Genomic DNA, 11,443 nt, shown 5'->3' with positions numbered 1-11,443 from the left:
GCCCTTCCTCAGGAAGCACCGCTGCCCCGCCAGAGCCCGGCACCGGCTTTCCCCAGTCTCGCAGGCCCCGTCAGCGCCGACCCGGCCGCACTTGAGGCAGGTCAGGGCTGCGGAGGCAGAGGCAGCAGGTGAGGCTCCCCAAGCTCCACTGGGCCAGCGCTGCCCACCCCACCCCAGGACAGACAGAACTTTGCTGTTCTGGGAGGCCCAGGCTGAGACTGCCCTCTCTGCACAGAACCCTCCCTGTCCACTCGGCTCCCACTCCCCCAGGGCTCTTTGCGAGGAGCTCCAGGTGAAAGGGAGGAGGCAGGAAGGGCCTGGGCTGGAGGGAGCGGCTGTCCTTGCCCCCACCTTGCAGCAAGCCCAGCTGTGCCCACAGCCCCAGCAGCAGCAGGTGCACACCTCCGATGCCCATCTCGGCCCAGGACGGGGCAGTGGAGGGCGGGACCGAGCTGTGAGGACCCCAGCTGGAGGCCAGCAAGGACAGACTGAGCCCAGGGCTGGGAGGAGCTGAGGATGGGTCAGACCTCATCACCTCCCCTGGCCCTGCCCACCTGCACTGCTCGCTCCACCCCTCCCCACGAGCTGTGCTTCCCTGGGCCCGTCCATCAGTTCCCTGGTTCAAAGGCGGGCCCGTCTGCCTTAGTGGCCAGAAGGCTGTGAGGTCCAGGTACACAGACGTCCCGAAACCAGGCCACATGAGACCCAGGGACAACAGTGTGCTGGGCCTCACAGAGCGACACTTGGGCCAGCAGGTGTGGAGGTTAAGGCACTGGGTCCCACATGGCCGACTATGGTTGGAGCTCTAGACCCGGCAGTTGAAAACCACCCAGGCACTGGTGTGTGCGCCCAGAACCCCGACAGAGTGGCTGGAGTGCCGGCTCTCAGAGCCGATTTCTTGCTCTCCCTGTCGCTGTGTCTCTGGTGAGCTCACGTGCCCTATAGCAAACTGAGAAAAAATCTGAACCTTGGGAAAATCTATCTTTTCCTGAGTCTCACAGAAACCTCCTTCGCGTGAGGTGGAGCCTGACCCTGGACTAGTGGCCGTTAGCGTGACAGTAACCTTGCTAAGTCCTGACAGATGCCACCAGCCCCGCCCCCCACACCTGACCAGCTGAGAAAGCGGCCAGCCGTCTGTAAGACCTTTGCAGAGACTGGAAACTGGTCTTTCTGCCTTGTCCTGTGCGCTCTGACAGAGCTGCCCCTAGGCAGGTGACAGCCAGCCCTGAGGCTTCCAGTGTCCTGTGACCCCGCGGAAGCTGTGCGTCTTGTCCAGCTGGCCAGGACCGGTGTGGACTCGGGGCAGCGTCTCTCCCCCCCACCCTCACTGATGTGCCCTTCGAGCTTGTCTTGGCGGGGCGGGTGGCATGGACTTGGTTGGGCTCCCCCAAACCAGCATCCACGCTGCTCAGGATCGAGCCGTGTCCTGCAGACGCACAAAGCCCACATGCACATAGATAAGCTGCCATCCCACCGTGCAGGCCTGGTCATCCCCTAGCAGAGGCAGCCTGTCACTCGTCTGTGCACCTGGCCAACAGGGCCACCAGCACTGATCACCCCGATGTCCCGTACAGTTGGCCTCAGCCCTACGCAGCCCTGCAACGAGACCTCGAGCAAGGGGTGCCCTGCTCTCTGCATCCACTTTCCCAGCTTAGAACTGGGGACCCTCTGAGACAGAGGCCTCGCTGTCACCCTCCCCCTGGCCCTGAGACAGTGACCAGTATCGACAGCGGGTGGGGGCCGGGGCTGTGGCACACAGCGCTCACTTGGCAGCTGTCCATGTGTCCGCTGAGCTGAGAACACAATCTGGACGAGGTGACAGAGTTGGCAGGACAAGCCGGGTCTGCAGACTCCATAGCTCATCCCTCTGCCAGTGGGACTAAGTCTTGAGGGGTCCCAGGGGCCTCCAAAATAGAGTCCAGGGCCAGGGGACACAGTCCCCATGCCCCAGCCAGGGCCGCTCTCAGCTGCCCTCCCTGAGCACAGGGGACCAAGCACCTCGGGTCCTCCCGCTGGCCCTGAGTGGCCCCAGAGAGCTGTCCCGCCATCCTCCCCTGAGCGTGCCATGAGCACACTCTGGTGGCCTCCTGAGACAGAGTGTGAGGGCCTGGGCTGGTCTCGCCGCCGTCAGGCAGAAGCCAGGAGGGGGACGGCTGGAGCGTCCAGGACAGGCCTCTGTGGGCCAGAACCCAGGCTGCAGGACAGGTTCTCAGACGAAGGAGGATGCAGCCACCTGGTGTCCCAACCATCGGACTGAGTTGCTGCCCTCTGGGGCACGCCCCAGAACGCTGGCTGGTGGCTTGGAAGCACGGCCAGGCCCCAGACACACATGGAGGCCCGGGCTCTGTCCATGTCTTCCTGAGTGGCCACGTCCCCTGCGGCCCTGGCTGGCTGGAAGGCCAGGGTGCGGGAGGACTGCCGTGCGGCGGGCCCTGTCGGAATGCTCCCTGTCGCACAAAAGACACTTAACGACAAAGTAGGCACCGTTGCCGGTTGGAGGGCGCTGTACCCTGAAGACTAGGCGGCCGCTAAGCACCGTCCCCCAGGTCCCAAGTCCCAGGCGGCCCAGCCTGCCCCAGCCAGAGGAAGGACCTGAATGCAGAAAGGGCCGGCAGCCTCAGCCTGTAGGGAGAGGCCGAGAGTAGCTGGGCAAGGTGAGGGACTGGAGGTTTGTAAGGTCTCTGCCATAGGTGTGTGTGCTTGGTGGGGAGAGACGGAGAGAGGGCAAGGTGAGAGATCACCCCACCCGGGGGTGACCACGCCACAGTCCCTTCTCTATCCTCCTCTTGGGAGTTTGGGCGCACACGCAAGGATTTGAACTGCGGTCCGCCTCATGGGAATCCAGTGCCTTAGCCACCACACACCTGCTGGCTCCATGTAATTGACAAGGAGCCCGGTGTCCTCCGTGTGCTGGGAAACGGCTCAGACAACCTCATTTCAGGTTGGTAACAGAGAGCAGTTAAGTCCCGAGGGCGACAGAATCCAGCCCAGAGGCGTCTGTCCCCTGGGTCAAGGAGAAGCCTGCTGGCGGTGTGCACAGGGACAGGAGGGCTCGAGCGGGAGCCACAGCGGCACTCTGTGTGGGGCAGCAGGTGCGGCAGCACCCAGGACCGGTGCAGGAATGAGGATGACCTGTCGGCCATGGAGCCGCAGGCCCAGACAGTGTGGGAAGGCCACTGAATCGTGGTTGGGGTGCCAGGTGGCAGGCGGGCAGACCTGACGGGCGGATGCAGGGAGACTGGCGAGTGGGTGGTGATCGCGAAGAGAGGAGACAAAGCGTTTTCTTCCTTTCCTTTCTTACATTTGGTGGGAAGTGTGTGTGCTCCCCAGGGGGCGACAGAGAGGGGCGCAAGGACCCCCGATGGCCACACAGCGCACTTTCTGGCCCTCGCAGGTTCAGAGCTTGCACACACACGTGCCCGGTGTGCCTTCCAGGCCCCCGAGTCTGGGACCAAACTGCCGTAGGCCACGTGGGGTCCACCTGCCTTAGCCTCCAGGCCCCGGCTGGCCCAAGGAGTAGTCCCTGGCCTCGCCGGTGCAGCGGTCGGGCGCCGCTCTGAGCACGAGACCGTGGCGGGGCCCCTGGAGCTGGCGGGAGGAGGGCTGTGGGGTGATGAGTCCATGGGGTGCTCGGTTCTCCTTAGGAGAGAGGTCAGATCCTCAGGAGGGAAGTGTCTCCTCAGGGGGACGAGGTGGAGAGCATTTCAGAAAAAGGGGGCCAAGAACACAGACCTGCAGTTTCAGAGAACAAGTGCACGTGTGAGTGTGTGTGAGTGTGTGTGGGTGGGTGTGAGTGTGCAAGTGTGGGTGTGTGTGGATGTGAGTGTGTGTGTGGGTGTGAGTGTGTGTGAGTGGGTGGGTGTGAGTGTGTGTGTGAGTGGGTGTGTGGGTATGTGTGCGAGTGTGAGTTTGCGTGAGTGTGCATGTGTGTGTGGGAGGCTTGGGATGGAGCCTGGGACAAGGTGGCAGGGGATGGGAGGGAGGGACAGCAGGGTGAGGAGGAGGCAGCTGCGAGGACAGCTGGAGAGGGCCGACGCCCCCTGCTGGCCACAGCCTGCAGGTGGAGTGGCTGGGCGCGCGTGGGGGCCCCCCTGTGGGCCACAGCCTGCAGGTGGAGTGGCTGGCCCGTTCTGGTGCCCCTCGGCCCAGCTTGGAGGAAACCTGGGGGGTGCTCTGCACCTGCGGCCCCTGCCCAGGCTCGACAGCCATGCGCTGTCCACGGCCCCTCCAACGTGAGGTTTGTGCCAGGGACGGCGGTGAGAGACTGGCCCGCTTGGATTCTCCTTGAACCCAGAAATGGGAGGGTCTCGGTGCACAGCAGTGCGGAGGCCAGAGGCACGAGGACCTGGGAGGAGCGGCACAGCAGAGGAGAGGAAGGCGAGGCAGGCCCCGCAGGGGAGGAGGGCGGAGAGGCACCGCCAGCACCACATCCGGAGCCTCCTGCAGGGCTGTGCTGGTCTCCGTGAGCCCGCCTCGGCCCTGGCTCCACGCACAGCTCCTTCCACCGCTCCGGGCTGCTCCGGGCACTGAGCGAGGCTCGCTGTGTCTCACCCCTGCAAAGGCCCCTCTGTGGTCTTAGCCACAGGACCTAGGACGCTCCCATCTACCTCCCCAGGGCTCCGTCTCTGCTTTAGCTGTGACCTGTGAGGGGACTCTGGGCCAGCCCCTCAGTTCGAGCCAGGCCACACAGAGTACAGGGACGGCCTGGCTCGTGTAGCGCGTTGGGACCGGAACACAGGCCGGCTCCCAGGGACGGTGGCGGGGGATGGCGGCAGCCGACCGTGGGCATCAGCTTCGAGCTCTGCGGGCCACGGGCGTCTCTGTGGCCACGCGTCTTCTTCGTCTGTATGGGGTGTCAGGGGCGCAGGGGCTGGCTTTGAAGAGCCAGGCTGCTGGGCTCAGGGAGGAGGGCAGGCCTAGTCTAGGGACAGCCAACCTAGGGGGCTGGGCCAGCACTCGAAAGCCAGCCTCGAGGACAGAGGAAAGCGACCGGATGAGAAGAGAGGGAGAGCAGCCCTGCCAGAGACCCTGCCCTCTGGCCATATCGTGGCCGCCCCAGAGGACGGCCTCGGACCGTGGGCTTCTCCTTCTTCATGAAAAAGAACGGAGAGACGGGAAGGCGGGCGGGACGGGAAGGCGGGGCGGGGTGGGAAGGCGGGCGGGACGGCCTGGAGCACCGTGCTGGCCGTGGTGCAGACAGCCCCTCGCCCTGCTCCGTCAGCGACAGAGGGGCCAGCACCATCCCACACTGCCCCAGCCCACTCCCCACGGGGAGGAACTGTGGACTGGCGTGGGCCCGCGCTGCCTGCTCGGCAGCCAGCCCGAGGCTCGGAAACCCAGTGTGGACAGTGGCAGAGAACAGCGTCAACCCAGCCCCATCTTTCCCTCCCTCCCGTCTCTCCCTCCAACTTGGCAAAGCCAACCTGGATGCCCGGCCAGCCCCGAGTGGCACTGCCTGTGGGGGCCAGCCCTCCAGGGCACGACGGGCCGACAGGGGCTGTCAGAGCCGCACGGACACAGCCACCATCACACCGTACGGACAGCACCTGGGGGCCCCGGGGTGGTCACGCCAGTCCCTGCTCGTTGTCCGCAGGGTCTGGGCACGCGCGCCCAGTCTTTTCCAGCTGCTGAGTCTAGGGCTCGAGCCCTCAGCCGGCCGGATCGGGTTGTTGCCCTGACTGTGACGGCGCCGGCCGGCCAAGGCACCACAGAGAGAGAGCAGGTGTCTTTGAGACGCGGTTGTGTGTTGTCCTGGCTATTTTTATTTTTACTCTTTTCGAGGTAGGGTGGCCCGACTGGGCCTCGCTGTGGTCTGCCGTGGTTGCTAAGGGCCACCGTTGCGGGCCCCACGACGTCACAGGCAGGCCTTTGTGAGCGCAGCGGCCAGCCCTGAGGTTCTAGGGCTCCCGGGAGCTGCTCAGTACTGGGGTGTCTGCGCAGTGTCCTCGCAGCGCTGGTGTCCTGCCCGGCCCACAGCATGCTCCTGCTGCTCAGCCTCTGTCTGCTCGGCTCTGCCGGAGGTGAGCCTCACCGAGGGCCTCTTCCTGGGTCTCGGGCCTGGAAAGATGAGCCGGGTCCCAGTCACCCGGACCACCTCGACCACCCTGCCTCGGGGTAGGGGCGGGCACAGCTGGGCACGGCTGGCAGGGCCAATGCTCCGGAGCGGCTGTGGCCGGGGGTCTTCGCCCGGCCCTCAGTGCTGCTCCTGCCGCCCTGCGCCAAGGGGCAGGCGGGGTCTGTCCCTGGGACTCACAGCTAGGGTGCTCGCGGCCCTAGCATCCGTGGGAAGGGGCGTGGCGTGCCCAGAAAGCCGTTCGCAACCACAGCCGGGCTTGGGCCGAGGCCCCCAGTCAGGAGGTCGGGCCCGTCCTGCCTCCCACGGGGAAGACGGCCATGGGCGTAGGGCTCCTAGTGAGGTGGCCAAGAGAGTTCCACGGCTTTCGCTCTCAGAGGCTTTGCTTTCTATTTTGCTAGACTTTCACAACTCAACTCGGAACCGTGGACACAGCCTCAGGTGGTAGGGTGCCACTCGGGGGCGTGGCGGTCAGACACTGCGGGCAGGCTGGGTTCTCAGGTGCCTTTAAGCCACCTTCCCATCGGTGACAGCTTGTCACAGTTCCACTAACCCTCGGGGCTGGCAGGTGGCGTGATAGTTAAGGGCACTGGACTCCCGTGTGGCTGACCGTGGTTCGAGTCCCAGACCTGGCAGCTTGCTTTCTCATTTTCCCTCTCTCTCACTCTGTCCCTCTCTGGTCAAATTAAAGTTACATAAAACAATTCTTTTTACAAAAAGAGAATTGTATTAACTATTAGGAGTTGATCAATTTATGACAGGATTTTAGAGCCAGTCTCCTAGGCGTCCCGGCTCTTACCTGCCACCATACCCCAGGCCTTGTCTGCAGAAGCTGTCGAGGACGGTGGCCTGCCCTACTCGGGGACCCGGTCACTCCTAACTTCCAGCTGGGACTAGCCACACGCTCGTGCCTGCTTGCCCTCCGCAGGGTCGCTCAGGCTGACCCAAGAGCAGTAGCTGGCCTGAGCGGTGTCCCCTCCCGCTGACGTGGAGGCCACATGGGGCCAGCGGGTGCCACAGGGGTCCAGGAGCTGGATCCCACGTGGCTGTCTGCAGTTTGAGTCTCAGACCCGGTGGCTTGAAAAACCTTCCAGGCATGTGTGCGGGTGTGCCCAAAAGTCCTGACAGGAGCATGGACTGAGGCGTGGCCATGCCCCTGGAGGTGACTTCTCACTTCTCTCTTTCTCCAGAGAGCACACAGCCTATAGCAAACCCCGAGGGGGGTGGAAGCCCCACGCAAGCCCTGGTCTTCACGGGAACTCCGATCCCAGCTGGAGGAGCCCTCCCCGGGGCGGGAGGGGCGGGGCGGGGCAGGGCCGTGGGCACCGTGGCAACAAGCCACTTCACAATGCCCCTCCGACCTGGACCTCTGGATCTGGAGGGCCTGCTGTCAGTCCCCAGCCTCGAAGCTGAGTGTGAGGGGTGTGAGAAAGGACCAGCTGACCAGATAAAGGCGACCCCTCCTCCTGCTGACGGCGGAGGGCCCGCTGGGCGTCTGCCATCTGGCTTACAGTTTGTCCTGCTTCCCCGTTAAAGTCTTCCACTCTCAGTGCAGGCTAGAATGACGCAGCCCCCGAAAAGTCCTTGAGGGGCCAGAAGGAGGCACGATGGTTAAGGTGCTGGACTCCCCAGGGCTGGCCACAGTTTGAGTCCCAGACTTGGCAACTGGCTTTCTCACCTTTTTTATTTATTTATTTATTTTAAAAGAATTGTTTTATTCGGGACCAGCAGATGGCTATGTCACTGGACTCCCATGTAGTCGACCGCGGTTCAAGTCCCAGACTGGATGGCTTAAACTCAGACCAGGCGCCTGTGCGTGCGTGCCCAAGATCCTGAGAGAACGGGGAAGGGATTGCGGCGTGGCCTGCCCCCCGGGGGGTGATTTCTCGCTTTCTGTCTCTCTGGCAAACACACGCACTCCGTAGCAAAAACTTCTAAAAAAATTTTAAAAAGAATTGTTTTATTCAACTTTATTTATTATTACTTAATTTGACAAGATAAGGACAGAGAGGGGCAAGTCAGAAAGCCGCCAGGTCTGGGCTCAAACCGCGGTGAACCAGTGGAAGTCTAGCAACTTAACCACAAGCCCCTTGCTGCCCCCTTTGCCATTTTTTGTCTCTCTCTTTGGTGAACACAAGTGCCATATGGCAAATTAAATAAAAATAATAATTAATTAAATACCTCTTTTTTAAAAAGAAAGAAAAGAGCTTGTTTTCTCTTCTCCCCGCTCTTGCCCCTCGCTCACAGAAGGGAGGCTGGGTAGCCTCCAGCCACCTGAATGTGGGGGTGATTTCCCAACGGTGGTGTCGGGGAGGCACGTTCAAGTGCATTTGGTGCGTGGTGGGCGGGCGGGTCCTGTGCAGTTCTGGACACTGTGGATCAAACACTGTCCCCTTCAGCCCCAGGGAGCCTTGGTAAGCACATCTGTCCCCTGCAGCCTCAGGGCACTCAGTGGGTAAGGAGCCCGTGGCCTCGCTCACAGCCATGCAGTGCCCTCACCCGTCCTTGGTCCTCTGTCCCCGCCCAGGTGCCCTAGGGCCACCCGAGGAATTCTCCGACTCTCTGGACCAGGCTTCCGCGCAGCGGCTTTCTGGGGAGTACCTGGCGCGGGCACCCCCTTCGGAGGCCGAAGCCCTGTACGAGACTGCTCCCGGCGAGAGCACCTTGAGCGAGCACGCTTCGAGCGAGCACGGGTCCGGAGAGCACGGGTCGGGCGAGCACGCCGTGGGGGAGCACGCGTCCGATGAGCACGCTGTCGGGGAGCCAGCGTCGGACCAGCCTTCGGGCGAAAAGCCTTCGGGTGAGCACGCCCTGGCTGAGCACACGTCAGGCGAGAATGGTGCCAGTGAGCCGGCTGCAGCGGAGCAGGCTGCGGGGGAGCCGGCTGCAGCGGAGCAGGCTGCGGGGGAGCCGGCCGCAGAACAGGTGTCACGCGAGCAGGCTGTGACGGAGAAGCCTTCAGGAGAACAGGCCTCAGGCGAGCAGCCTTCAGGGGCCCCGCCCTCCACTCTAGGTGAGCCCCGCCGCACCCGCCCTCCACTGGGGGTTGGGGAGGTGAGGCGCACCAGGGACACAGGGTTTGAGGGGCGGGGGTGGAGGAAACGCTGTGGGCACCTCTCGAACACCTGCCTGGACACTCCTGAGGCCCCTCACGACACCAAGCCTGGCAGGCCGGAAGGGGACCGGCCATTAGGTCCCACTGCCCCACTCTGCAGACGGACTCTGTGGCCCCCAGCTGGGGCTCCGCCGAGCGACCGGGCGGGAAGCCCTTCCGTGGCCAGAACGAGCCCCCCCACACACGGCCAGCCCGCCACGCCTCCTCCGCGGACATCGGACAGGGCACCCCTCCCTCGCACATGAGCGGCCTGGGCCGGGCCGGGGCGAGCGGGCGGGGCGGGCAGCGGTCTGCGGGTGCCTGAGGTCGTGCTCGCCCTAGGCCCGGCAGTGAACTGCCACGTGTGCGCATACATGAGCGAGCAGGGCAAGTGCCTCCGCGGGGAGGGCGTGTGCACCACGGAGAACTCGCAGCAGTGCATGCTGAAGAAGATTTTCGAAGGTAGGTGGGGCCGAGCCTGGGGTTCAGACTCAGGGCGGAGAGTAGACCCAGGAACCGGAGTGGGGCGGCCGCCAGTCGGGGCTCGGGCTCCTGTGCGGGGAAAGAGCCCGGCCCGCGATCCCTGCTAGCGCTGGCACTGGGTGAGCCCCGCGTGGGCGTCGCCCCAGCTGTGTCCGCGGGTGGCAGGCCCTTCGGGGTAGCTGTCCTCTGTCATTCCTCATCGTGAGAAGGGGTCTCGGTGGCCTCCATGGTGAGCCACGCTGCTTGCCGCGGTGGTCTGTCTGTCCTCCGTGTGCCCCCTTCACCACGCTCCGCACCGTGCAGTCCCGCTGACCACGCGACACAGCACGGGCCCCTGGAGGATGGCTCAGACTGTGGCCCCGGGTGCAAGGTCCTGTAGACACAGTGACAGCAGCAAGCGTGGCGGGAGCTGGGCGGGGGCGGTGAGGGTGCAGGTGGGGCCGCTCAGAGGCGGGGGCACCTCCGACTGGGGCAGGGTTACAAACAGCACTCGAAAGCCCTCGCGCTTGGGCAGCACCACACCCGGGAAGCCAGCATCTCTGGGGACCGAATCCAGGCCCACTGGGCTCCGCACACAGCCAGGGCCAAGGGGACTGCTCGTCAGCATGGCAGTCCAGGGACGGGGACGGCGCCCAGTCAGGACAGTGCAGAACAGGGCGGAGGCACAGCGGGACGGCTGGCAGGACCTGACCCACAGGGCCACTGTGCAGAGCCTGGAGCAAGGCCCTGGAGCAGGGCTTGCTGAGGCGGGGACCCTGACGCATGCTCTATACCCGGGTCCTTTGGCGCCTGATGGGTGATCCACATGGACTTCGAGAACAGAGCGAGAGGTCTCCCTGACACCTGACGGGAAGGGCGAGGGGAAGAGGTGGAAACGCTACGGTTTTTGGTGGGAAACACACCAGGGACCCAGAGACAAGGCGTGAGGCAGCCAGCCCCCAGGACGTCCATGTCTGGGAGCCAGAGCCTCCGCCTGCAGGAGAGGGCCACCAGCGGTCGGACACAAGAGCCAGGCGCGTGGGGGTCGGCGAGCAGCGGGCCACTGTGCGAAGGGTCAGGGCGAGGTGCCGCCAGCAGTGCCCCGTACAGGTGGAAGGGCCGGAGAAGGGTGCCAGGTCTGCAGCACATGCAGTGTAGACGCAGCGTGGTTGGGGCACCACTGGCGGGTGGGGGTCAGGCCCAGCCCTCTGCAGAGGTCGCAGGGAGAGGAAGGGCAGCAGTGTGATGGCGGACCAAGAAGAAGCGCCTCCAAGTTGATCCTGAGCATTGCTAGACGGGAGCGGGCGGCGGGCGACGGGCAGCGGGGCAGTGCAGGCAGCGAGCAGCGGGCAGCAGGCAGCGAGCAGCGGGCAGCAGGCAGCGAGCAGCAGGCAGTGGGCAGCGAGCAGCGGGCAGCAGGGCGCGGGGCAGTGCAGGCAGCGGGGCGCGGAGAGTGGGGTGCGGGGCAGTGCGGGCAGACGGGACAAGCAACGCGGGCCTCCGCCATCCAGGCACGGGCACCCGGGCCCTGGCAAAGGGCCTGCAGCTCGTGCCTTCGCCCCCTGCAGGTGGGAAGCTGCAGTTCATGGTGCAGGGCTGTGAGAACATGTGCCCATCCATGAACCTCTTCTCCCACGGGACCAGGATGCAGATTGCCTGCTGCCGGAACCAGTCTTTCTGTAACAGGGTCTAGACGCCCGTGCCCGCCCCCTGCCCACCCTGCGCTGGCTCAGCTCACGCCCAGCTCCCCCGCCCCTGCTCTCCAGCGCCTCCACCTCAACGTCCCTCACTTCTTCAATAAATCCCACGTGGTT

At 64.4% G+C, this 11,443-nt stretch overlaps 1 protein-coding gene across 2 annotated transcripts in view; it reads left to right on the top strand.

Annotated features, from left to right (window-relative positions):
- The window catches only part of ACRV1 (acrosomal vesicle protein 1), a 14,680-nt gene extending 3,237 nt beyond the window's left edge, over positions 1-11,443 (top strand). Inside the window, exons 1-4 of one of the 2 annotated variants that reach the window (XM_006140600.2) lie at positions 5,739-6,020; positions 8,601-9,086; positions 9,510-9,629; positions 11,198-11,443. In XM_006140600.2, coding sequence (XP_006140662.1) covers positions 5,978-6,020; positions 8,601-9,086; positions 9,510-9,629; positions 11,198-11,322 — 774 coding nt within the window. In that variant the 5' untranslated portion in view covers positions 5,739-5,977 and the 3' untranslated portion in view covers positions 11,323-11,443. Of the gene's footprint in view, positions 1-5,738; positions 6,021-8,600; positions 9,087-9,509; positions 9,630-11,197 lie in introns of those variants that run through there. The other variant, XM_027772607.1, reaches the window with a different exon arrangement.

The sequence above is a fragment of the Tupaia chinensis genome, unplaced genomic scaffold (genome assembly GCF_000334495.1).
Source record: "Tupaia chinensis unplaced genomic scaffold, TupChi_1.0 Scaffold000037_4, whole genome shotgun sequence".
NCBI lineage: Eukaryota > Metazoa > Chordata > Mammalia > Scandentia > Tupaiidae > Tupaia > Tupaia belangeri.
The sequence above is the reverse complement of the archived record's forward strand: the minus strand, read 5'-3'. Positions and strand labels throughout refer to the sequence as shown.